General features: G+C 39.4%; 1 protein-coding gene across 2 annotated transcripts; it reads left to right on the top strand.

Moving 5' to 3' along the window:
* Positions 1 to 5: 5 nt before the first annotated feature.
* On the top strand, positions 6 to 27,947 carry LATS1 (large tumor suppressor kinase 1). Of its 2 annotated transcripts, none has more exons than XM_065400505.1 (7): positions 6 to 500; positions 4,619 to 4,769; positions 6,105 to 7,633; positions 12,875 to 13,457; positions 14,606 to 14,788; positions 17,078 to 17,184; positions 27,331 to 27,947. In XM_065400505.1, the coding sequence occupies exons 1-7, from the start codon at positions 150 to 152 to the stop codon at positions 27,835 to 27,837; spliced, it is 3,411 nt and encodes a 1,136-aa protein (XP_065256577.1). In that variant the 5' UTR covers positions 6 to 149; the 3' UTR covers positions 27,838 to 27,947. The 2 variants fall into 2 exon arrangements, with proteins under 2 accessions (XP_065256577.1, XP_065256576.1); XM_065400504.1 differs by having other exon boundaries at positions 6,102 to 7,633.

Genomic DNA, 27,947 nt, shown 5'->3' with positions numbered 1-27,947 from the left:
GTTGTTGAGAATTTCAGCACTGTCGGAACCACAAGTAATGGTGAATGTTTTCACTCTTGCTTGAGAGTGAGTTCTGAAACTACCAACGAGCCTTTCTTGAAATTTTTGTGGCTGAGTCCTTGGTGGAGGTTACATAGATACATGTTTTCATGAAGAGAAGTGAGAAGCCGGAAGGATATAGACAAATGAGGCCTAAGACTTTTCCTGCTAGTAACTACACTGGCAGCAGCCGGCAAATGTTACAAGAAATACGAGAGAGCCTTAGGAATTTGCCTAAGCCCTCAGATGCTGCTAAGGCTGAGCACAATATGGGTAAAATGTCAGCTGAAGATCCCAGACAAGGCCGAAATCCCCCCAAATTTGTAACATACCATAAAGCTTTGCAAGAAATTCGAAACTCTCTGCTGCCTTTTGCAAACGAAACCAGCTCCTCAGCCAGGGGAACATCTGAAATCAATCGACAAATGCTACAAGACTTACAGGCTGCTGGGTTTGATGAGGTAAGCTTTTTTGTTGAATATTAATCATGCGCACACATTTTAGTTGTATGTTACCCTTTTTGTATTTAAAGAGTGTAAGTAGCATGATAGTCAAAATGTTTCCCTGAAATACAAATTAATTTTTAACTGACCTGGCCAAAAAGAAGAAGAGAGGGTGGAGGGCATTGGTAATGTTAAAATAACCCATGTTTTTTCCCCTACATCCGGTGTAATCTATTCTTTCTATAAGATTAGTAGTAGTTTGATTAGTCATTTACATCCCTGTGTGTGGAAATGAGTGGACTCCTCAAAGTCTGGAATTTTTCTCAGAGTAATTTAATGGAATTTTGGATTATGTGGTTTAAAATGTGTTGTGAGAACAACACAGTTCAGAATAGTAAGGCAAGGATACCAAATGTAAGTGACTCGACAATATTTAAATACTTTTATTCTTTTTTATGAGAATTTCAGAAGCCCTGATTTATGAATAACTTAAACTTGTTCAGAGAAATGGTTCATTATCTGAGCTGAATATGAACAAAAAACTGCATTTGTCTTGTTCATCTGAACACTTCAATCTTAGCTATATTCAAATGATGTACATTACCCTAAATCAGATACAAAAGAATGTATCATGATAGTACAATAAATATACTGCAAGGAGAACAGTGCAGAATGCCTTCAACAATGTAGTGTCTTCTAGGAAAAAATGTAGACATTATATAGCAGAGTCCCATAATGATGTCTTTGAAAGTTGGGATTATGTTGGTCAGTATAAAGACATGGATGAGGTGATTGATAGGCATCTGTCTGAAATCCTGTCATCTACTTCAATACCAGCTGAACTTGTTTTCACTTTAGTATGGGAAAGTGTGTAATGTCATTTATTGACAAAATATCTGGTTTCCATGAATAAAGAATTAATACATTTAGAGACCTTTGTGTGTGTTTATTTGCAGTGTATGTATTGGCAAGTGTAAGTAGCACTTACATGCACTTGTAAACCTGAGCACAAAAGTACACATGCAAAATGAGCACAGACCTCAGGCCCAACAGTTTCAAAAAATTTTAATAGCAGGCCAAGGATAGCTTACAAGCAAACAAGGTAGAATGGTTCATTCATAATTGCACTAGTCAAAATGATCATATCAAAAGTTGTAATTGCAGGTTAATATTAAAGAATCAACGTATTTTGCACTAATTTCCTTTAAAGGTTAGGCAGAGTGTTTTGGTATGTCATATTTGTTAGTTGTACACCAACATAGTGTTGTTAGCAAAGACGTCAAGAAGGAGTGGTTAAGAGATCACCATATTGTTGCCCATACAGAAAGATTATGAAAAGAGCTCTTCAATGACATACAAATGCATTCAGCTCATCAGTGCATATAAATGATATGTCAGCTCAGTACATTTACTTTAGTTGCTGAAAGAACTCATTGACAACAGGGGTTTTCATAATATCTGTTCTCCATTGCTTTCTTTTCTCCATTTTGTTTAATGATAGACAATTGTGTCTAGTTTTCAAATATCCAATTAAAAAAAAATTCCTACATCCTTGTTGTTGTTAAATGTTGTTGCATATCACACAAATCAGTATCTAAACTGTTGGCATTTACAAAGAATTTCACTGTGCTACTGTACCTGGCTTAAGAAATGGTGACACTGCATCAGGTAAAATCTGCTTAAATTATGGATTTTGTGATGTTGTGTGATTTCATCTGGTGGGGCGCAGAGATATTAGATATGTCAGTGTTTTCAAAAAGAAGCCTTTTTTTAAAGGAATCTTGTAATCTCAAAAAGTACTTAATTTATTCAAAAATATCAGATGTTTTAATTGTCAGTGAGCCTGAATTCTAAACTTTTAAAAGCATAAGGATTTTTTGAGTGGTTACAAGAAAGATCAAAATCAGTTTTAGCTATAGAAAAACTACTATTGCTGCACAGTGAACTATACCTTGGCAGAGCGGGGAGTAGTCATCTGGTCCTATAGGCATCTATTACTTGAGCTACAGGAAAATTTCTTAATTGTCACCCATTGAAGGACCCTTATACTTCCTCCCCCCCCCCCCCCCCCCCAAAAGCTACAACCAGTCAGAAGAAGGCAACATGTTCAAGGTTTTTTAAAGGAGTCTAGGGGAGTTAGGCACACAAATCCTACTGAAATTCAGTGGGTATTGAGTGCCTAAGTCTTTATCCTTTTTAAAAATCCCACCCAAGTGTCTGATGCTACTGTCACTGAGGTCAGTAGCAAAAAACATCCCTTTTGTATCAGAGAATAGGGCTCAAATCTGTTCACAACAGAAATAATTAAGAACATAATGGCCATACTTGATCAGACCAATGGTCCATCTAGGCCAATATCCTGTCTTCTGACTGTGGCCAATGCCAGGTTCTTCAGAGGGAATGAGCAGAACGGACAGTTATCGAGTGATCCATCCCCTGTGGTCCACTCCCAGCTTCTGGCAGTCCAGAAGTTAGACACTCAGAGCATGGGGTTGCATCCCTCACCATCTTGGCTAATAGCCATTGATGGATCTATCCTCCATTAACTTACTTATTTTGAACCCTGTTACAGTTTTGGCGTACACAACATCCCCTGGCAATGAGTTCTACAGGCTGACTGCTGTGTATAAAGAAGTACTTCCTTTTGTTTGTTTTAAACCTGTTGCTATTAATTTCATTGGGTGACCCTGGTTTCTCCACACCATTCATGATTTTATAGGCCTCTATCATATCCCCCCCCCCTTAGTCGTCTCTTTTCCAAGCTGAAAAGTCTCATTCTTTTTAATCTCTCCTCATATGAAAATTGTGTACGTTTATTATTTCTAATAAACGTACACAGTTTTGCCCTTCTCTGTACCTTTTCTAATTCTAATATAGTTTTTTTAAGATGGGGCAACCAGAACTCCATGCAAGTATTCAAGGTTTTAGCATACCATGGATTTATATAGTGGCATTACATTTTCTGTCTTATTGTCTATCCCTTTCCTAATGGTTCCTAACATTCTGTTAGCTTTTTTGACTGCAGCTGCACATTGAGCAGATGTTTTCAGAGAACTATCCATAATGACTCCAAGATCTCTTTCTTGAGTGGTAACAGCAAATTTAGATTCCATCATTTTGTATGTATAGTTGGGATTGTATTTTCCAATGTGCATTACTTCACATTTATCAATTCTGAATATCATCTGCCATTTTGTTGCCTAGTCACCCAGTTTTGTGAGATCCCTTTGTAACTCTTCGCAGTCTGCTTTGGACTTAACTATCTTGAGTAATTTTTTATACTCTGCAAACTTTGCCACCTCGCTGTTTACCCCTGTTTCCATATAATTTATGAATATGTTGAACAGCACTGGGCCCAGTACAGGTCCCTGGGAGCCACCACTAACTCTTTCCATTCTGAAAACTGACCATTTATCTCTACCCTTTGTTTCCTGTCTTTTAATCAGTTACGAGCCACGAGAGGATCTTCTCTCTTATCCCATGACCGTTTACTTTGCTTAAGAGCCTTTGGTGAGGGACCTCGTCAAAGGCTTTTAATGTTACTTGATGTCAGCCTATTTCTTCCAATATAGTCAGTGCATTAGTGTATAAGGAGATTCAGAGTTAATGCTGAAGTAACAGTAAAAAGCCAAAATTCAGAATTGCAAGTCAGAGTACTTTTTGTAACCTGTAATGTATTATCTCCTTTGCTTTCATAATAAATCAGTTGATTTTCAGCCATACAGTTTTTAGCTATTTTGAAAGTTTCAGTGGGGGCTAAAAATAGAGCCTCATATTGGAAGCTGGTTGCAACGTTAATTGTGTAGAGGTTACTGTCTTTCAGTAATATATAAGCACATAAACAAATTGTAACAACAGTAATTCTGAGATTCAAACAGCACAGTAGATACACTAAAGTGAGACTCTAACATGTTAACTTTTTCTGGGCATCTTGGCAGTGTGAGATTTAACTGCAGTTTTTCTGACTCAGGGAGATGCAGATTTAGCCATGCATTTTCTATTAAAATTAATGGAAGATGTGTGGCAAAATCCCCCTGCAGTGCTTTGAAAATCTCAACTGTTGGTGCTTTTGACTCTTTTTCTTCTGTTAATTTTAAAAATGAAATAAAATATTTTAAACTTAATTTTCCCTTTAGGATATGGTTGTACGAGCTCTTAGGCAAACTAACAGCCGTAGTATAGAAGCAGCAATTGAATTCATAAGTAAAATGAGCTACCAAGATCCTCGTCGAGAGCAGATGGCTGCAGCAGCAGCCAGACCTGTTAATACAGGCATGAAACCACCAGGTATGTGTATCCAATATGTATTTTTCTTATAGGAAGAAATCATAAATTAGCCAAACATTTCAATTAATGCACTCTCAACTGGGGAATGGAGGGGAAGTGAAGCATAAACTTTAACAATTAAATAGGAGGTTGAAATACCATTTTTCTTGAAAATGGTGAAATTTGTTAGTATAATTTATAAAGTAATCCACTTAAATGACAGTACTTGACGTTAGTTTATAACAAGCTTTTAGGTTATGTTTTCAACATCATATATAAGTAATCACGTTCAGACCTCTAATTGTAGTGTTCGTTTCCTGTGTTGAATACTTTTCATTAATTTCTTAAATTTGGGAGTCATGTCACTTAATTTCTGTGCAATTATAGTAAAATTGTTAATTTATGTACAAGAAAATAACATAGAAACACCACTAGCAAAGTAAAACAGGTCTTTCATTTTCAGTCCACTATCTTTCAACCTGTTAAATTGAGTTAACTAGAATTTGTACAAAGCTTTTGGTGGGATACTGGAATTTAGCCATGACTTTCATTCTTACTTGCACAATTTATCACAATTTACCCATTTTTCATTTATGGAAAAAATGTTGATTTGCAGCAGTGACAGTAAAAAATGAAAACTTTCAAAATTAAACACAAAATTGCCCTGTTCATATGACATAATGTCTCTGTCTTGTAATTACTTTCTGGTACCTCCAATAAAAGATTGCTATGTAATTCTTAAAGGAGTTAAATTTTAAGAATTCAACGGAGAGATGATCATTGTAAATTTTGCACGTATGCAGTCTTATCTTACACTTACAAACGTATAGTATCTTTCAGAATGATTTAAAACAAAACCTTTTGATGAACAGAACTTTGCATACAAGGAACATAATACACTTAGATTAAACTGTTAAGTGCATGATCTTTTTAATTTAGTATCCCCGTTTACAGGTGTACAAGTCCTAGCCATCTTTCAGCTGATTAACTCAAAGGTTATGAACCCCTCAAGTACATCACTGAGTTGTCACTTTATAAGATTGATTTGATGTAATGTTTATATCATCAATGTTATGTAAAATGTAGGTCAATACATTTTTCTTTGCTCAGCTTTTCCATGCTAGAAATAGTTCTATAGCTTCCTTTCTGATTAGTCGCAAATCAGTCATGTGACTTACTGTGGCTTATATTAAAATTTATTATCTACTTCATAGCAGTAAGGTAACTGCCAAAAAAGGAAAAGTAACTGAATTAGAATAGTAGTAAAATATTGCAAGCTGCAAGTAGAGCTTTTTTTTTTTTTTTTTTTTAACAAATATAAAATGCTGTGCTTTTTTTTTTCTTTTGTAAAAGCAGGTAGTGTGCAGCAATCAGTTAACCGCAAACAGAGCTGGAAAGGTTCTAAAGAGTCCTTGGTACCTCAGAGACATGGCCCTCCATTGGGAGATAGTGTAGCTTATCGTTCAGAAAGTCCAAGTTCTCAGTCAGATGTAGGAAGGCCCTTATCTGGTTCTGGATTAGCAGCATTTGCTCAGGCTCATCCTGGCAATGGACAAAGAGTGAATCCACCACCTCCACCACAAGTAAGGAGTGTTACTCCCCCCCCTCCACCTCCAAGAGGGCAGACTCCTCCACCAAGAGGAACAACTCCTCCACCTCCTTCCTGGGAACCAAATGCTCAAACAAAACGTTATTCTGGAAGCATGGAATATATGATCTCTCGCATTTCTCCAGTACCACCAGGAGCATGGCAGGATGGCTATCCGCCCCCACCAATGAATCCGTCACCCATAAGTTCTTCTACGCAGGGACAAAGAGGCATTAATTCTGTTCCACTTGGCAGGCAACCAATAATCATGCAGAGTTCTGCCAATAGCAAGTTTAGTTTTCCATCAGGAAGAGCTGGAATGCAAAATGGCAATTGTCAGACTGATTTCATGGTTCATCAGAATGTTGTATCTGGGAACTCGGTCAATCGTCAGCCACCCCCTCCGTACCCAATATCCCCAACTAACAGGCAAAGTCCTACAGCATTGCAGATGCAAGCAGGAGGATCTGTTCCTCCTTCAGCATACACCAATGGAAATATTCCTCAGTCCATGATGGTGCCAAATAGAAACAGCCACAACATGGAACTTTACAATATAAATCTACCTGGAATACCAATGTCCTGGTCACAGCCTTCATCTGCTCCACCCCAATCACCACCTGGCAGTGGACATGAAATTCCTACATGGCAACCCAACATTCCAGTAAGATCAAATTCTTTCAATAACCCTCATGGAAATAGACAGAGTCACTCTAGCAGTTCTCAGCCTTCAGCCACCACAGTAACAGCTATAACCCCAGCTCCCATTCAGCAGCCAGTAAAAAGTATGCGAGTATTAAAGCCAGAGCTGCAGACTGCCTTAGCACCAACTCATCCTTCTTGGATGCCACAGCCAATGCAAGCTGTCCAACCAGTCCCCTTCTCTGAGAGTCCATCTACCAACATGGCAGTTATGTCACCTGTTGCAGAAGCTCCAAATTACCAAGGTCCTCCACCACCTTACCCAAAACACTTGCTACACCAGAATCCATCTGTCAGTCCATATGAGACAGGAACCAAACCTAGCAAAGAAGATCATCCCAGTTTACCTAAGGAAGAAGAGAGTGAAAAGAGTCATGAATGTGTTGATGGGACAGATAAAGAAAAAAAACAAATAACAACCTCACCTGTTCCTGTTAGGAAAAATAAGAGAGATGAAGAGCGAAGGGAGTCTCGCATTCAAAGCTATTCTCCTCAGGCCTTTAAATTCTTCATGGAGCAACATGTGGAAAACATACTCAAGTCTCATCAGCAACGATTGCATCGTAAGAAACAACTAGAGAATGAAATGATGCGGGTAAAACCTTTATTTTCTTTAATATTTGAATGGAACTACTTTAGCTTTTGGTATACATTTTTAAAAACTGCATATCTAGACAGGTTTCTTGATTATACTGCAGTTTTGTGGGCAGCTGTAGTATCTTTTGGTATTGACGTTCATTTTTAGTTTGACCACATGTTTAAGAAGCAGCCAGCCTTTCAGTATTTGTTTAGGTAATCCCATTCCTCCCTTTAGTAAATTTATTGAAGCTTGCATTGGGCTTAGCTGCATGGCTCCCAGGTTTTTATTATTGATGATATTAATGCTGATTTGGGGGAAACTATTTTTAAAATTGTCACAGTTAAGTATTATTAAAGATTTTTGTAGATGCAATTTAGGAAGAAATGGTAATAGGGCTGGCTAAAGTCTCCATATAGAGCCCCAAAGAATGATTACTCCCTTCACTTTCACCAGTTTGACACCATTGTGTGATGGTATATGTCCAGGAAATTTCATTCTAAAAATGTTGTTCTAAATAGTCTAGTCAGCTTTCGCTAAATGTACTGAGGGTTTGATCCTCTATTCCATAGTCCTTTCATACTGTGCAAAATTCCTGTTAATAGCTGTGAGAGTTCTGGGTACACAAGGAATGCAGGGTTGGGCCACCATAGTACACCTCTATCCCGATATAACGCGACCCGATATAACACGAATTCGGATATAACTCGGTAAAGCAGTGCTCCGGGGGGTGGAGGCTGCGCACTCCGCTGGATCAAAGCAAGTTCGATATAACGCGGTTTCACCTATAGCGCGGTAAGGTGGCTCCCGAGGACAGCGTTATATTGGGTAAAGGTGTATATTAACTGAACCTTGGGTAGGGAATTTAAAACTCATTTTAATCTCCACTTTAAAACACTGCAGCAAGCAACAAAAATGCCACAGTTCTGTAAAGCCTATACTCTTTTATCTAGCACTGGCCCAAGAGTACATGTTCTATTAATTGAAGGTTTTTTTGTTTTTTTTTAAAGACTGCTTTTTATTTAAAAACTGGCTTTAGATGATGTATCTGATTCCCAATTTGTGTTTTTACAGTCGCATTTTATACTAAAACTTTTTTGTCTTCCTTGTTGCTATGTAAAGACCCACACAACAGGGGAAACAGTGAAACTGACTTTATAGAAAACATTGAGAAACACCCACATTAAAACAAGAAAATACAGATAAAATATTATCTATGATTTTTATAATAATCTTAGGTTTTACTTGTAATCTTAGTTTTTCTGGGAATAATAGTAGGTAACAGAATTTTATACAAAAGTGTTTTTTTTTTAATTGATACCTTTAACTGAAAATTATTTTTTTTTGCTTGACTGAGGCGACATTTCAAAATCCATACTCTCCTGCTCTTAAAAAAAAAAATCTTGCTTTAAACTGTACTCTTATATAAGTGTCTACTTAATCACAACATAATTAAATGTTAGCAAATAAGATTTATTCCTGGAAGTCTCTCTAGATGTTTATTCTTAGTCTTCTTTTTCCTTTTCACTTTCACTAACAGCTGATTTAAACTCTTAAGGTGTTGGAAGCTTTGCTGACTTCTATAGCCTCCATTACTGTGTGGGCAAGTAAGACTTTGGAGCAACAGTATTATATTAAGAATAGCATGAACCCTTTCCAAAGGACTCTGCATGTATACCTGCATCAAAACTAAAGCATGAAGTTGATGTATTTTTTTATATTACGTTTGGGTACTTAAGTGCAAGATCATAACTAATTTTGATTTGCAAACTTCACTTTCATTTCTTATTTGGAGCATTTTATTGAGTGTGCTCTGCAATGGTGTAAGCACAGTTACTTATGTTGACACATATCCCTCTTAATGGTAATGATTTTTTCCCCCCTGCATGCTTAACATAGTCAATTAAAATCAAAATTTTATTATCTTTCTTACACTAAATATATTTTATGGTAATTGTGCTCAATTCACATAAAATGTGTTTAATTCAAAAGGAGGGTCTTTTTTGGGGGTTGGATGGTGAAAAATGGGGTGTCGTGGGAGAAGCTGCTCCCTTTAGTACGCAATGGGAGAGAAATCTGACAGGAATAGGCCAACTCACCTTACATCTTGAGTAGGAAGAGAAGAAGTGAAACTTGATGGCCATTTGTCTCCCCTAGCATTTTTTGGTCTTTATTTGCAGGAGAGTTAAGAGGATTAAACCAGGAGTGGATTTCCTCATTTCTCTCCTTCTGCAGGAAGTTGAGGGAAAAGGGCCACCAAAATGTTTCAGCCAGTGTATATTCCCTGGTGGGAGGGCAGGTGACTAAAGGAAGGTGCTTAGTGGAGAGAACTGGGTTTTTTGGGTGTGGAGCAGCTGTCTCACAGGTGGAGTAGTAATGTATTTTGGAGGTATGCACTTCTATTATCTTATTCTGTCTAACGGCGCTAAAAGTGGTGCGGGGCACCTCCCAGAACACACACAACATTTCTGCCCTGAAGAGTGTGAAAACAAAATTAGTTATGATGTAGGGAGTAACAAGACCATAGGGAAGGAAAATAGAGGTGATGTCAATGAGATCACATGGCTATTCAGCAAGGGCTAGTGCAAGGCATGGAGTAAAGAGAATGGAGTATTTTGTGTGGGAGTATGGAGTGTATGTATGTGTACATATATAATTTAAAAATAATAGATTTCTAGGTTAATTTCTTGTAGCCATCAGAGAAGTGGGTCCTAAAAGCAATATTAATAAGGAGAAGGAGGGGACTTTGCAGATCAGCTCAGAAAGGGTGTTTGAGGTACAGTGTGGGTGGCGTGGAGGAAAGTGTGTAGGTCTTTTGGGGGGAAAGAAGATAAATAAGGTATTGATGCTGAGATTTTTGATGGAGCAAAGGGGTTGGCAAGCAACATGAAGAGATAAGGCTAGTGGAGAGCAGAGGCTTGGAGGTTCTTGGAGATAAGGACAAAACACTTAAATTTGATGCCATGGAGGAGGGAGAGCTAGTACACTGAGGTTAGAGGGGATGGAACGGTCTGACTGATGGGCAAAGAATATGATCTTGGCAATGTTTTGATGGAGCCAAAGGAGAGCATCATGGGTGTTCAAAGGCCACAGAGGAGGAGGCTGCAGTAGTCAAGCCTGGAGGTGGTGAGGACTGCACCAGAGTTTTTTTGTTATATGGACAGACACAAGGTCAAATTTTCAAATCTCTGCTTGAGACCCACTGTTGCTGTGATGCCTGTAAGAAATCTGCTATGGTCTGGTGTATGCCAGTTGGCTAGTTGATTTTCTTTTTAAAACAAAAAGTGCCTTCAGGGATCATTAAGTAGCTACCTATGTAACCATGATTTCTGTTGTTCTTGTTCTCCCTCATTTTTGTTTGCCTATTTTGTCTCAAATTAGACTGTAAGGTAGTCAGAGTAGGGACTGTCTCTTACCATGTGTTCATACGGTGCTTAGAATATTGGTTCCCTAATACAGATTGCAGTTTCTAGATGCTACTACAGTACAAATATTAACTTTAATATTTTGAGATGTTATGGAGGTAGAAATGGCAAGATTTGGGTACCACCTGAATGAATAGGTAATGAAAAAGGGAGGAGTGGAAGACCTCTAGATTATGGGCCTGAATGCTGGTGCTGTTTTCTCAAGTAACATTATGGAGGGTGTTGCAAAGAGATTGGGAGGTAAGCTTAGAAATTCAGTTTAAACTGATTGAGCTATCCAGAAGAAAATGTCAGAGAATCTGAAATCCAGAACTGAATTTGCAAGTCATTGCTATAAAGATTATTGAAGTCATGGAATTGCAGATAAAATCACCAAAAGAGAGAAGGAAGAGCTCTTGAGAAAAGAAGGGAGGTATGGAGAGGTGGAGGACTAATAATCCTTGTATAGTGCTTTTTATCAGCATCATTCCCATTACAGATGGTGAGGCTGAGGCAGAGAGAGAGAGAGTGACTTGCTCAGTCACCCAGCAGGCCAGTGGCTGAGCCCAGAATAGAGCCCAAGTCTCCCTAGTCCCTGTCAAGTGACCCATCCACTAGATCACATTGCTTAAGCGAGTTGGGAATCCGAAAAGGCAATAAAATAATGAATTATGTAACCAAATATGACCCGAACAAGTGTGTTGGCAAAAAAAAAGGTCTTGTGTCCTATTTTGCTGTTCTGAATTTAAAGATGGCCTAAATGGCTTAAAAACAATTATTGTGCATGTGTTCTGCCTGAGAAATATCAGAAGTATCAAATTTGGTTTTTCATGTCTTTATATGGGATCTCTTTAGGGTTCCAGAGGATGTTTATTGTGAAGTCTAATACCTTACTTAAAAAGATGGCGTAGAATCTTCAACAAAGATACCCTTTATCAAAATATTAATTAGTCATTTGCGTTAGACAGTAATTAACCAAAACAAGAATGTTAAACACGCTGACTGAAAATCTTCTCTCCTCTCAATTGCTCACCTTTTACTATCTTGGCTTCTGTTATTTGATAGTTTCATTAGTTCTCCAGCCACTATAGTGTCTTCCACGGTAGACAAGACTTGTCTTTTTAATGTAAAAACACAAGCAGAACCACTTTTCATTTTGCCTTTATATTTCATAAGAAGCAAAATAGGACAGAAACCTTGGAAGGACACCTTTAATTAAGAGCCAAATGGAAATAGTTATGCAAAAACAATTAAGTATGCAAAGAATCAGTCATCAAACAGTGGATAACTAATTGGAAAATCTACAGAGCAATACATTCCGTTAATTGTGTCAGGAATCAAGCAAGTAATGACTCCATTAATGCAGCGAATTAAGTAAAAGTTAGGTATGCAGAGAATCGTGGACAAATCTGTACAGTTGTTAATATGTAAGGGACGTATTCCCATGTGGGAACATCTCTGTGAAGGATAGTGGGTTACCAATGGCCTCCCTCCTGCCCTACAATCCTGTTTCTTCTACAGAGGACATGAAAGACAACCACCATCAGCTTGTCTTTCTCCCATCCTAGTCCGTTCCCAAAAATGGCTCCCTTAATCAAGAGCATGGTGGTGCATGGCACCTTGTGCAAATTGTTGTTATAACTGTCCCTTAGATTGCACATTTTGGGGGGGGGAGGGTTGTTTCAACCTTAAGTGTTTTTATAGAGACCTAATGTGTGTTAGGGAAAAAACTTGAAGTATTACTCCTCATTTTACATGTAAGTTTTTACTTTACTTTGCCTGAACCTTCTAAATGTATGATGATCACCACAAAGAGAAGTGTTTTTCACTTGTGAAATTTAACTTCGTTACATAGGTTGGGTTGTCCCAAGATGCCCAGGATCAAATGAGAAAAATGCTGTGCCAGAAGGAATCTAACTACATTCGTCTCAAAAGGGCTAAAATGGACAAATCAATGTTTGTAAAAATTAAGACTCTTGGCATTGGGGCATTTGGAGAGGTCTGCCTAGCAAGGAAAGTGGACACTAATGCTTTATATGCAACAAAAACCCTGCGGAAGAAAGATGTGCTGCTTCGGAACCAAGTTGCTCATGTTAAAGCTGAGCGGGATATCCTTGCAGAGGCTGACAATGAGTGGGTGGTTCGCCTGTACTATTCATTCCAAGATAAGGACAATTTGTACTTTGTAATGGATTACATTCCAGGAGGTGATATGATGAGCCTATTAATTAGAATGGGTGTCTTCCCAGAAAATCTGGCACGGTTCTATATAGCAGAGCTGACCTGCGCAGTTGAAAGTGTTCACAAGATGGGCTTCATTCACAGAGACATTAAACCTGATAACATTTTGATTGATCGTGATGGTCATATTAAACTGACTGACTTCGGGCTTTGTACAGGTTTTCGATGGACGCATGATTCCAAATACTATCAGAGTGGTAAGAAACTATTTTTGTTATCTAATTCATGAATAATAATCTGAGTAGAAAGATGAACATGACGTAAAAAAAGTTAGAATTTAATACCCATAAGGGAAATGGAATAAGCTAAACCAATATAGCAGCGTGCACACTTGAAGTAGTACTAATATAACTATTTTGGTAAAAAAAAAAATCTTAACTGAAATAGTTATATCAGTGCAAAAATTCTGTGTAGACCAGGCCTAAGTCACTTTTGAAAATGGGACGTAGGAGCCTAAGTCATGTGGATGCTTTTGACAATTTTACCCAAGATCTACAATTCTTCATCCCTTTTCTGCAGTTATGTGGAAATTCACTAATTACGTTTCTTTTAAAAAAAGATTTAAGTTTATTTAATGCCTTCAGGGTAGTTGCGGGAAGCTTATAGCAAAGATAATTTTGCGTTTTGTTCTTCAAGTGGCAGTATCTGGATTCCTTCCTCGTTTTACGGTTATTTTTTTTTATAGGTAACCTGCAAAGAATTAAATGAAAATTGGGCTTGTACCTTTTTTCTTCAATAGATTATTTTCAAAACCCGCTTTTTTGGCTTGTGTTTACACTAGAAATTCAGTTCCTCTTTAGCCTGGTATATTTTACGGGGATTGGAGAAGTAGCAAGAGGCATGACATTACATAAGGCAAGAGAGTGAAAGTTGAACAATTGTGATAGGTAAGATTTTTAATCAGACTGTTTAAAACTTTCTATTTTTTAAACACATATTTAACTACAGTGATTGATATTTTGGAGACGGCCCTCCTTCACTGCAGGTGAGAGAAATAACCGTATACATCCTATACTTCCAACAAGTTCTGCAGCAAAACTAGGGAAGATCAGAATTGACATTTCCTATTACTTGTTACGCAAAAAATCAATTTTTAACAAACAGAAAATAACTCAACTTTCAGGCATTCTTTTACATCATAAGCAAAAAAAGCACACAAGCTCAATATTCTAAGTTCTTTACAAGTTCACTTTTAATGATTTTTATTTTAAAGTACTTTGATTCATTAGAGTAGAGAGTGTTCTTCATAAAAAGGAATGTTAAAGAATTTGGAGAGAAACTGGTCTTAGTTGAGAACCCCAACTAAGGGGTTAAAAATCCACAATATTTCATTTTTATATTGTAGGTGACCATTCACGTCAAGACAGCATGGATTTCAGTAATGAATGGGGTGATCCAGCAAACTGCAGATGTGGAGACAGGCTTAAGCCACTTGAGCGTAGGGCAGCGCGTCAGCATCAACGTTGTTTGGCACATTCACTTGTTGGCACACCTAATTACATTGCACCAGAAGTACTCTTACGAACAGGTAAAGCTTTTTAATTTGATCCCTTTGCAAAATGACTGATGTCTAAAGGCTTTGGCCCTTTCTGAAGACCAGCACTTGTACAGATTAATTAATAATGGAGTCAGTAACAGATAAGTTAAATGAATTCTTTGCATCAGTCTTCACTGCAGAGGATGTGAGGGAGATTCTCATACCTGAGTCATTCTTTTTAGGTGACAAATCTGAGGAACTGTCCCAGATTGAGGCATCCAATAAGAGGATTGATAGATTAAACAGTAATAAGTCAACAGCATATATTCACCCAAGAGTCCTGAAGAAACTCAAATATGAAATTGCAGAACAACTAATAAGTTACATTTCACTATCACTTATATCAGCCTCTGTACCAGATGATTGGAGGATAGCTAATGTAAGGCCAATTTTTAAAAAAGGCTCCAGAGACGATTCTGGCAATTATAGGCCAGTAAGCCTATCTTCAGTACCAGGCAAATTGGTTGAAACTGTAGTAAAAAACAGAATTATCAGACACATAGGTGAACACAATATGTTGGGGGGAGGGGGAGAGTCAAAAGTGATTGAGGCATGTAAAGTGAAATCATGCCTCAATCTATTAGAATGTTTGGAGGGTGTCCATAAGTATGTGGACCAGGGTGATCCAGCGGATATAGTGTACTTGGACTTTCGGAAAGCCTTAGACAAGGTCCCTCACCATAAGCTCTTAAGCAAAGTAAGCAGTCTTGGGCCTGGTCCACACTAACCCCCCACTTCGAACTAAGGTACACAAATTCAGCTACGTTAATAACGTAGCTGAATTCGAAGTACCTTAGTTCGAACTTACCGCGGGTCCAGACGCGGCAGGCAGGCTCCCCCGTCGATGCCGCGTACTCCTCTCGCCGAGCTGGAGTACCGGCGTCGACGGCGAGCACTTCCGGGATCGATCCGGGATCAATTTATCGCGTTTAGACAAGACGCGATAAATCGATCCCAGAAGATCGATTGCTTACGGCCGGACCAGGAAGTAAGTGTAGACCTGCCCTTGGAATGAGAGGGAAGATCTTCTCACAAATTAGTAACTAGTTAAAAGATAGGAAACAAAGGGTTGGAATAAATGGTCAGTTTTCACAAAGAGGAGAGGCAAATAGTAGGGTCCCCCAACAATCTGTACTGGGATCTGTGCTGTTCAACATATTCATAAATGAACTGGAAAAAGGGTTAAACAGTGAAGTGGCAAAGTTTGCAGAGGATTCAGAATTGCTCAACATAGTTAAATCCAAAGCTGACTGTGAAGAGTTACAAAAGGATCTCCCAAAACTGGGTGACTGGTCAACAAAACGGCAGATGGAATTCAGTGTTGATAAATGCAAATAATGCATATTGGAAAACACAATCCCAACTATGCATACAAAATGATGGGATCTAAATTAGCTGTTACCACTCAAGGAAGAGAGCTTGGAGTCCTCAGGGATAGTTCTCTGAAAACATCTGCTCATTGGCAGTCCAAAAATATTAACAGAATGGTAGGACTCATTAGGAAAGGAATAGATAATAAGACAGAGAATATCATAAGACCTCATATAATAAAAATATATATTAGAATTGGAAAAAGTACAGAGAAGGGCAACAAAAATTATTAGGAGGGTATGGTACAGCTTCCGTATGAGGAGAGATTAAAAAGACTGCTTATCTTAGAAAAGAGATGACTAAGTGGGATATGATAAAGGTCTATACAATCACGAATGGTGTGGAGAAAGTGAAGAAGGAAGTGGTATTACCCCCTTCACATAACACTGGAACAAGGGGTCACCCCAAAAAATTGATAGGCAGCAGGTTTACTTCTTTATGTTTGTTTTAGTACTTCACACAATACAGTCACCCTATGGAACTTGTTGCCATGGGATGTTGTGAAGGCCAAAAGTGTAACTTGGTTCAAAAAAGAATTAGATAAGTTAATGGAGGATAGGTCCAGCAATGGCTATTAGCCAAGATAGTCAGAGACGCAACTCCATGCTATGGGTTTTCCTAAGCCTGTGTCTGCCAGAAGCTGGGTCTGGGTGACAGTGGATGAATCTTTTGATAATTGTCCTGTTCATTCCCTCTGAAGTATCTGGGCTAAATGGACCATTGGTCTGACCCAGTATAGACGTTCTTAAGCTTTTCTGGGTCAAAAATAAATATTAAATTATTATTATTAATCTGGAAGATAATGCAATAAATACTTACTTGTAACTTGATATGTTGGTTGTCCATTTAAATGTAAATCTAAGTAACCAAAGCACTGGTTTCATTTTTATAAGTTTGCTTTTGTTTCAGGATATACACAACTGTGCGATTGGTGGAGTGTTGGAGTAATTCTCTTTGAAATGTTGGTGGGGCAGCCTCCCTTCCTGGCACAAACACCATTGGAAACACAAATGAAGGTAATTAAGAAAATCAGGTGTTAAAATTATGTAATAGTAATGTGCAAATGTAGTAGTTTGTATAATCCTACAAGCATTACCATGCTGAAAAAGCAGTCAGAATTTGTGTAAAACTTTCTAATTATATAAAGTGAGAGGAGAGTTTTAAGTGAAAAAGCACTATGCACAACTAGGTGATAAACTAACCCTATTTCTAAGCCAAAGGATATCTTTCACAGAGGCTGAATATTGTAAGATCTGATTTGTTTAGTTTCACGCAATAATCCAAGCTTGTCATTTGTTCATGCTTTGTCAAGAGCTTACCATTTTTGCTCTCTTACACTATGCCCTTCTCAATACCATACTTCTCTCAAACAGTGCCATGATTCGTGAGTCAGAGTGTTGGCCCAGCATCCTTTTTGTCAGACAAGCAATGTAACAGTGTAAAGGGGCATTCACTTGAGCGCCTCCTAATGGCTGGATGCAGTAGCGCAATCCTTTTCTCACCCTTGGCACCCCTTACAGGCTGCCAGCCGACCTTGATGGGTCTTCAGTGGCTTCACCCTTCAGCCAAGTCACAAAGTTCAAATGAATCCTTTCATGGGTATGTAAGAGTCCAGTAACTAAATAGTCTATTTGCCCTTTCTTGGGTCTTCAGCCCCAGCTCTGGACTCTTTAAATTTGGCACTTTGTTCAGGTTCCCAAATAAGCCTTGTCCCCTTTTTGGGGTTTACACCACTTCACCTGGGGCTAGAAGGGGAACCCGGGCCCGCTGTAACATACTAGGGCACGATCCACACTAGTGGGGGGCTGTCAGCCCTGTCCTGCAACCTTGGGTGCCTTACAATTCCTTGCTGTAGTAACTCCCACCTGGGCTGCTCAGAGACTGCCTTCCAGCATGTATTCCACACCGAGTTCTGTGTAACTGCAGCCTCCCAGCTACACCCTGGCTCCTACCAGCCTTGGTTATAGTGCAGGGTGACCCAACACCCCTCCAGTCCTGAATCTTCCCCCAGAAATGTGTGTCCTGTACTGCTCAGCCTTCTCCTGGACAGTACAAATATATTAAGTCCATTAGATCATTAAGGAAATAATATAACCGCTTATTACTTAAAATAGTTACCCAGACACTTTAACTGAAACACGCTGGATTAGATAAAACACTAAAACCAGCTTATTAACTACAAAGAGATTTTTAAGGGAGTATAAGTAATGAGGCATAAATGTCAAAATGGTCACAAGAAGAATAAAGATAAAACTGTGATTGGAATCTACTTAAGAAACTATCTAAGGGCTTGTCTACACTGGCACTTTACAGCGCTGCAACTTTCTCGCTCAGGGGGGTGAAAAAATACCCCCCTGAGCGCAGCAAGTTTCAGCTCTGTAAAGCGCTAGTGTAGACAGTGCACCAGCGCTGGGAGCCGTGCTCCCAGTGCTGGGAGCCACACTCTTCGTAGAGATAGGTTGGAGCTCTCCCAGCGCTCTGCCGTGACTACACAAGCCATGTTAAAGTGCTGCCGTGGCAGTGCTTTAACATTGCCAGTGTAGACTAGCCCTTAGTTGCAAAGCAAACTTTCTCATCACATATTTCCAGCAAGGTTACTGACCAAACTCTTCAGGTCAGGACCCCTCCCTCAGAGTCCAGTGGCTGTTTCCTTTTGTCTTCTCAGTTTTGCGGAGGAGGTGAAGGGCAGGGAGAGAAAGAAGGGTCCCTTGGTGTGTTTGTCCCTCCTTTTTATAGTTTCAGCCCCCCTCTTAAAAAAACATTTGCAGCTGAGAACCAGGAGACAAAGAGTCTATGTGGAAGGATGTTCCCTGCTGGGTTTTTTTATTCCCACCTGTTTGAACTTCCTTTGTTTTCCCTTCCTGCTTGATGACACTATTTACTGCTTAAATGCAAACAAAGGCAAGCACACGTTCCTTCCTAGGCTCTGACAGACCTAACTTGTGCCTGGGCAGGGCTGTGAGATTTGGAACATGTGTTAATAACATCATAAGGGGAATCTTATAACTTAACATAGTGTTACCACACACATTTTATTAAGACAATACTGACCAGCAAATTGAGTTTTCAAATGATACCTTACAAGGCATAGCTTGTACAAAGATTATTACAATAGTGCATAGAGTATGAACACGGGTATATTCAGTCACACCCGCCCACTACTCTGGGTTCCAGCCCAGGGACCCTATAAACAGCAGCCACATATGGCTTGATTCAATTCATTGCTGCTTCTTCCCCGCACCTTTTCCTACTTGCCCCCTTTAGCATCACCTTTATCTCAGAGTTGTGGTTCTTAGGTCCTCTCTCTCCCTGTAAATCCAGCTATGCAAAATTGCAGCCAGAAAACAATCTGGCTATCCCTCAAGTTCCTTTGCCCAGAGAGGAGCACCTCCCTTTCCAGGTCCCAACAACTGAACTGCTGTCTGTTTGTCTTTGTGTTTTTTGGCACAGCAGTCTCATACAAGGCTATGACAGCCACTTTCTTCTTTCATTTTTAGGCCAAGTTTTTTCTTAATATCCTTTGACTCAGTCTAGTAACCTTAAGGAAATGCAGCAAGGCTTTTTTATGTGTGCATTATTCCATTTCCCTGATGTTCCCCTTTAGGGAACAAATCTTTGATTCCAAGTTGTCTCAATTTTTCATAAAGAAACTTTCTTTCCATAGAATATTGCACACAGTGCCATAGAACATGGTCAACAGTTTCTTTGGTTTTGCACACACTACACAGTCTGTCTTTAAGTCTTTGTAATAAGTTTACCTTATCATTTAAGGCACAATGACCTGTTAACTCTCTAAAAATTACTACTTTGCTTTTTCTGTCATGACTGGTGTAGTATCTTCGATTTTTTTTAGCATATATCATAAAATCTTCTGTTTCCTCGGTCCATAATTCTTGCCATTCCTTCGCAAGCTCCTTTGTGATCACACTTTTCAATTCTTGTCTACTTATGGGTATCTTAATATCCACCATATCCACCGCCTCATTTTTAGAGCTTGTCTTGCTGCTTTGTCAGCCATCTCATTTCCAGGTATTCCGATATGTGCTGGAACCAATTCTATTGTTACACAGCTACCTGCTTCCATTATTTCCATAGTTAGGAATGTTGTTCACTTATGTCATTTCTGCTTTCTAAAGTCCGTGTTCTGAGTGTCATAATACCTGATAAGGAATCATAAAATTACAGCTGCAGTCGGTCACACATCTCTTATCCAGGTTAGTGCCAACATTATTCCGATTAGTTCAGCCATCAGTACAGTCACATAATTCAATAGCCTTTTAGATTTCTGGATTCCAAAACTAGGACTACAAAAGGCTATTCCTACTCTACCCCGTGTTGTATTCTTTTGATCCATCTGTATAAACTTGGCAAAGGTGGCCCCGTTTTTCATAAATTAAGTTCAGAAATTTCATTGGTCATAATGTGTGGGTTGTTTCCTTCTCTCTCTTCCCCCTCCCCCATACAATTCCAAATCCACCAATGGAGGAATAACTGTCTAGCTGAAATCTCATTTCCTGTGACTAAAAAGTTTTATTTTTATATCTCTCCTTTAACCATTCTTTTGACCCTGATAGTATAAGGACACCCTGGTCCTCCAGGCTTGGGGTTAGGCACAGGGCTAACAACCCTGTCCGATTTAAAAAAACAAAAACAAAATATGTTATGGAAACAGTGGCAGAGAAATTGACCATTCCTGTGTGTGATGGCCTTCAGGAGTCAGTGACCCGTATGACTACTAGTGGTGAAAGCCGAAAGAAAGCCACTGGCATGAAGACTAAAGTGCTCAACACCAATTCAAAAACCAAACTTGGTTTTTGGAACATACAGACAATGTACGAAACAGGGAAGCTAGCTCAGGTCACAGCTTACAAATTCTGGATGTCAGTGAAAGCAGATGGACAGGATCAGCAAGATTAACAAGAGCCTAGGATGAAACTTTGCTGTATTCTGGACAGGATGATGGACAACACCATAAGGGTGTTGCCATCCTTTTGAAGAAGAGAGTGGAGCATTCCCTGCTTGAGTGGAAGTCCATCAGCAGCAGACTTATGAGAGCTAGACTGAAAGGGAAACACAATATCACCCTGATTCAGTGCTATGCACCAACAGATGACAGTGATGAAAAAGCAAAGGACAAATTCTACCTTGCATTACAGGCAGAGTTAGAGAGAGTACCATGCCACGACCTATTGTCATGGGAGAGCTGAATGCCAAGGTCAGTAAGGACAACACAAACAATGACAGAGCAATGGTAAGACATGGGTGTGGTACCATCAATGAAAACGGAGAGAGTCTTGTTGATTTCTGCAATATGAATGACTTAGTCATTGGCGGAACCCTATTTCAACATTGTGAAATGTTGGTGTTCTCAAAATGGCAGAGATAAGAACCAGACTGACGATATGATGATCATTGACAAATGGCGACACTCACTGACAGATGTGAAAGTGAGAAGGGGAGCAGATGTTGGCAGTCACCCGCACCTTGTGACGGCCTCTATCAAGCTAACTGAGAAGTGTGGGTCCACCAAACAAGGGACATAGACATTATGACGTTGACAAGCTAAAGTCCCCTGAAATAAAGAGAGCCTTCATTCTGCAGTTAAAGAACAGGTTTCAGGCACTTGCAGATAAAGAGGAGGAGGGGAATGCAGATGAGATCAACAAAAAGTGGGACAAAGTAACAATTTATAAATGGAGCAGTGAAGCCCGTCTAGGCTAGAGGCAGAAGAGAAGGAAGGAGTGGATTACACCCAGCACATGGAATGCCATAGAAACCAGAAGAGCCCTGAAGAAAAAAGCTTTAGACACAAAATCCCAGAAGCTAAAGGACAAATACCACCAGCAGTATAGCAAGGCACACTGAGAGGTCAAATGCCTTGTGAGAGCAGATAAACAACATTATATTGATGATCTGGCAACACAAGCAGAGGATGCAGCTGCTTGTGGTGAACAAGGAACTGTCTACATGTCTTATCAGTGGTAAATGGCAGACACCAACAAACATTCTCATTGGGAACAAACAAGGCCACCTACTGGCAACAGAAAAAGAAGAAGAAATGCATTGGACAGAGCATTTAAAAGAATTGCTGAACAGAGAGCCACCTAAAGAGGAAGCAGATATCCAGGAGGCAGAAGATCTTGATATCAACACAGACACCCCAACTAAGAAAGATCATTCAAGCCATCAACTCCTTAAAAAATGGGAAAGCTCCTGGCAAGGATAGCTCGAATGCAGAATTGTTCAAGATAAATCCTGAGTTAGCAGCATCTATCCTGGCCCCTCTATTTACATCAGTCTGGGAAAGGGAAAAAAGTGCCATATGAGTGGACCAATAGGGTTATAGTGAAGATATCAAAGAAAGAAACTCTCAGGGATTGTAATAACTGGCATGGTATCACATTTTTATCTGTGCCAAGCAAGGTATTGTGCAAGATCATAATCCAGCATATATCCGAGGCAGTTGATAGTATTCTCAGACAAGAGCAAACTGGTTTTCGGAAAGGGCATGGATGCACAGATCAGATTTTAACTCTACGAAACATAACAGAACAATGCTTAGAATGGGAACAGCAACTCTACATAAACTTAAGACTTTGAGAAGGCTTTTGATAGCTTTCACAGGACCAGCCTATGGTGCATTCTGTGGGCATATGGAATCCCTCTCCGTATAATCAACATCATCAAAAGCTTCTATTCCAACTTTACATGCATTGTTGATCGCAGTGAGCTCTGTTTTTAGGTCAGAACAGGAGTACATCGGGGTGAGTCATGTTTGCAATCCTTTTCAACATTGCCATTGACTGGGTAATGCGGTGTACAACAGAAGATATGCCAAGAGGCATTAAATAGACACCCTTCTCATCCCTTGAAAACCTGGACTTCGCAGATGATCTTGCTCTCCTATCACATTCCCAACACCATATACAAGAAAAAACAACTAGACTCAACACATTCAGCCAGCAAATTGGACTGAAAATCAACCGCAATAAGACCGATATCATGACCTTTAGTACTGTCTCACCGTTACCAGTACGGCTAGAGGATCATATTCTCACCAATGTAGAAACATTCACATACTTGGGCAGCACCATCAGCCAGGTCGGTGGAACAAGCCAGGACATCTGGAACAGAATCAGTAAAGCCAGGAACACCTTCAGGAGCTTAAATACAATCTGGAAATCATCAAAATACAGCACCAAAACCAAACTCAAGATTTATCAGAGCTGTGTACTTTCAGCACTACTTTATAGTGCAGCATGCTAGGGAAATGAGAAAGTATGACATGTCCAAACTGTCGTCTTTCCATACAGTCTGCCTCAGAAAAATCCTCTATCTTTTGGCCCAGAACAATCTCAAACGAAGATCACACAGTGCAGTCAAGAAAATATGAACGTCATCATTCCCAGGAGGCGTTGGAGATGGATTGATCATGTGTTTTAGCAATAAGATGGACACCTGAAGGCAAGTGAAAACAAGGCTGCCCAAAAACAACATGGGCAAAGAGCTGTAGAAGCTGAACTGAAAAACCCTGGGGCACAGAGGGGGAACCATTGAAAGACTTGCCAGAAACAGATAGGAATGGAGGAGCTTAGTCGCTGCCCTAAACGCCAGAGGCGTAATGGGAACGATGATAATGGTTGGTTGACTGATTGATTGATGAGTATGAGGCAGTCTGGGCAAGTCATATCACTTTGTCTACTAAGCTCCCAGTAATACTTGTAAATCAGTTGTGTACTTCCATTGGCATGATTTCCTTTTACCTTTTGCCCAGAAGGTTAGAGCTAATAGTTTCATCCTTAGATTTATAGATGCTTCCGCAGTGGCTGTTTGCAGCACACACACTAATGATGTTGTTGGCCAGCAGTTCCAAGTTTCTAAGAGTTGTTTTTGAGGGTGAATCAAAAGCTTGGCATCTGTAGTCCTAAAACTGGATTAAACCAATGCTCAATACATCATCATCAGTACCTTCTTATCTGCACCCCATTTGTTTCCAGATATGCTTTTAAGTAAGTTCATCCTACTTCTGTACATTTGTATGATTATCTATGTAACCTTTCCAAATTAATTTAATAACAAACACTACTCCTAAGAACATACGCTTTTGAACTGATTTTTTTTTTCCACCGTAAAGAAATAAATCCCAGTCTTCCCTTTTTTTCTTCCTGGTTGAAAGCATTTGCTTAGTTTTTGCAAGCGAGAATTTAAATCCCCAATCCCTTCCCCACTTGGAAATCCTCTGGAGTGCCTCATTTATCTTTCATATGGTTACTTTTAGTATTTATACTTAGTCCATATAGCACAGTCATCTGTGAAAAGGGAAATACTTATTCCCATCTGCACAATTTCTGGGAAGTTATTTATCATAATGGAAAACAAAACAGAGCTAATAATACTCCTTGTGGAGTTCCATTTGTAAGCATGTAGGTTTTTGATAAAGCTGTTCCCACTTTGACTTGTATAGTTCCATCACTTGAAAAGTCCCTTCGCCACCAAAACATTCTCCCTTTTATTTCAATTTTGGCTAATTTATATTGGAGGCCTTCCCTCCATAGCATGTCATATACTTTTTCAGTGTCCAGGAAGACCGATATCATAAAGTTCTTAGTTCTTTATGCTTTTTTGTACCTCCATTTCTAGTCTCACTATATACGTTCAACCATGCATCTTCCTTTTATGAAACTACTTAGTACTGTTATAGTATCATTTTTATCCAAGTATTCCACTAGTATAATTTTTTACCATGATTTTCCCCACACATGATGTGAGGGCAAACTGAACTGCAGCTCCTTTATCTGAGCCTGCTGAGCTCTGATTGGCTGTCACTAGCCCTTCTAGCCCTTGAAGGACCTGGTGTCTCTAGCTTTTAGGATGAGTGCTCCAGTGAGGTGTCTCTAGGTAGGCCTGGAGGACCCACCTTTGTTGCTCTTTTCATTCTACCTTGCTGCTTCCTAGGGCAGGGTGTAGCGGAGAAGTATGGCCTCTAGAGAGGCTACGAAGGCCTGGTGCATCCCATCACAACCAGATAGTTTTTTTTTTTTTCCTCTTACCTTCTTCCAGAACTTAAGATCAATAAAGAGCATATTCCTCAAGAATGGTAACAGTCACATAGCACAACTAGATTCAATCCTGAATGACTAAAACAAATTATATGTTTTTATTTTTAAGTCCATTAGAGAAAATATCAGTAAGAAGATTTAGAAGATAATGCATGTTATTTACAATCCTATTTCTAGGCCCTGGTGAAAGCCCTTAGAAATCTTAGTTACAAAAGAGAAATATTAGATGACATCAGAAAGTTTAGCCAGATATTACCGTATAGAATCTCCTGGTCTTTCCAGATTCTGTCTCATGCTTCCTGTGGGGAAAATACATTCATAGGTTTTTTAATTTATTTATTCATTTATTTTTAAGACTAGAAGGGATCACTGGCATTGACAAACATCTGTAAGCACTGTAGTGCTGGTAGGAATAACATGCCATAGAATTTCACCCAGTAATTCCTACATCAAGCCCATAACTTCTGATTGAGCTACAGCATATTTTTTAGAAAGACATCCAATTTTGATTTAAAGACTTCAAGGGCAAAAATCCACCATATTCTTAGGCAAGTTGTTCCATTTAATTACCCTTACTGTTAAAACTTTGCACCTTATTTCTAGTTGAACTTGTCTAACTTCAGCTTCTATACCTTGGATCTTCTAATGCCTTTTTCTGCTACAGTAAAGAGCCCTCTACTATCAGTCTTCTCCCCATGTAGGTTCTTGCAGACTGTGATCGAGCTATCTTTTACTTTTCTGTTGGATAAAGTAAATAGATTACGTTTCTATAGTCTCTCACTGTAGGACAGGCTTTCTAGACCTTTAATCATTCTTGTTGCTCTTTTCTGAACCCTTTCCAGTTGGTCAGCATCCTTTTTAAAGTGTGTACATGAGAACTGGACACAGTATTCCAGTAATAGTCTCACTAATGCCGTATACAGTGGTAATACCACCACCTTACTTCTCAATATTCCCCTGCTTATGCATCCAAATAGCACATTAGTTTTCTTAGATCTGGTCTATACTACATCTATCAATAGACCTACATCGCTGTGGTCAGGGTTGTGGATTTTTCACCCCCTGAGTGATGTAGTTATACTGACCTTCCCTCCCTGTAGACAATGCTATGTCAGCAGGACAGCTTCTCCTGCCAACATAGTTAATCCACTCCCTGAGTGGCGATAGCTGTGTTGATGGGAGAGCTCTCTCCCATCGTCTTAGAGAGTCTTCATTAAAGCAGTACGGGGCACAGTTGCATCGGTGCAGCTTATGCAGCGTTTTAAGTGTAGACTTGCCCTTAGTCACAGCATCAAATTGGGAGCTCGTGTTCAATTTGTTATCTATCATGACCTCAAAGTCCTTTTCAGAGACAGTTTTCCAAAATACAGCCCCTCTCCCCCCCCCAATCCTGTAATTGTGACCTACATTCTTTGTTCCTAGATGAACTACCTTGCATTTGACTGTAGGAAAACAAATGTCTTCATCTCTTAAGGCTTGTACACACTAGTGCTTACTTCGGTATAACTTCAGTAGCTCAAGGCTATGGAAAAGCCACCTCCCTGTGCAACATAAGTTACACTGACCCTAAGCACCAGTGTGGACAGCGCTGTGTCAGCGGGAGAAGTTCTTCTTTTGACACAGCTACCGCCACTCAGGGAGGTGGATTAATTATGCCGATTGTAGAGCTCTCTCCCCTGGGCATAGAGCGTCTGCAATAGTAGTGCAGCTGCATCAATACATCTGTGACGCTGCAGCAATTCTACTGTAGACTAGCCCTTAGTCAGTACAGGTTTCCCATCTGTACAGTGAGGATAATAGTGCTTTCCTTCCTCACAGGGGTGTTGTGAGATAAATACATTAAAGATTTTGAGGCAACTGGGATGCTCTGGTAAAGGAGGGTCCTATAATTACTGGAGAGAGAGATGATGGCAAAATAAATAAAAATATCAAGTGGGGGGGCTTTTGAGTTTTTAGGGGAAAACACTTATAGGTGTTAAATGATCACTCTTGAAACAATTTTCATTGTGCATTTCATACTTGGGTTTTTTAAAAAAGAAATTGCAAACAAAAAATGAAAAATCTAACGTTATTTTCTGATCTTTTTACACTTTCTTTTTAAAGGTTATCAATTGGCAAACAGCTCTTCACATCCCACCTCAAGCTAAATTGACTCCAGAGGCTTCTGACCTTATTATCAAACTCTGCCGAGGGCCAGAAGACCGCTTAGGCAAGAATGGTACAGATGAAATAAAAGCTCATCCATTTTTTAAAGCTATTGATTTTTCAAGTGATCTACGACAGCAGACTGCTTCATATGTTCCTAAAATTACACATCCCACAGACACATCCAATTTTGACCCAGTTGATCCCGATAAGTTATGGAGTGATGATAAGGAAGGGAATGTAAATGACACACTTAATGGGTGGTACAAAAATGGGAAACATCCTGAACATGCTTTTTATGAGTTCACATTTCGAAGGTTTTTTGACGACAATGGCTACCCATACAACTACCCAAAACCCATTGAATATGAATACAATAATCCACAAAACTTGGAGCAGCAATCAGATGACGATGATGAGCAGGCAGGCAAAGGGGTTCAAAATCGTGATCTAGTTTATGTTTAGCAGAGAAGTTGAAGATATTTGAACCGTGTGTTTTGAAGTTGGGATTTTTCAAAAATCCCCTGTGATGAGAGAATTAACATAAGATTGCTTGGGTAAATATATGCACACTT

This window comes from Emys orbicularis, chromosome 3 (assembly GCF_028017835.1).
Source record: "Emys orbicularis isolate rEmyOrb1 chromosome 3, rEmyOrb1.hap1, whole genome shotgun sequence".
In the NCBI taxonomy this organism is placed as follows: domain Eukaryota; kingdom Metazoa; phylum Chordata; order Testudines; family Emydidae; genus Emys; species Emys orbicularis.
This window is presented reverse-complemented; position numbering and strand designations above follow the sequence as displayed.

Bases quoted from the DNA above. Each gene is read 5' to 3' on its own strand.
- LATS1 (XM_065400504.1), top strand. From the start codon at position 150: ATGAAGAGAAGTGAGAAGCCGGAAGGATATAGACAAATGAGGCCTAAG. The intron at 4,770-6,101 runs GTATGTGTATCC...CTTTTGTAAAAG, and splicing joins TACAGGCATGAAACCACCAG to CAGGTAGTGTGCAGCAATCA. The intron at 14,789-17,077 runs GTAAAGCTTTTT...CTTTTGTTTCAG, and splicing joins AGAAGTACTCTTACGAACAG to GATATACACAACTGTGCGAT.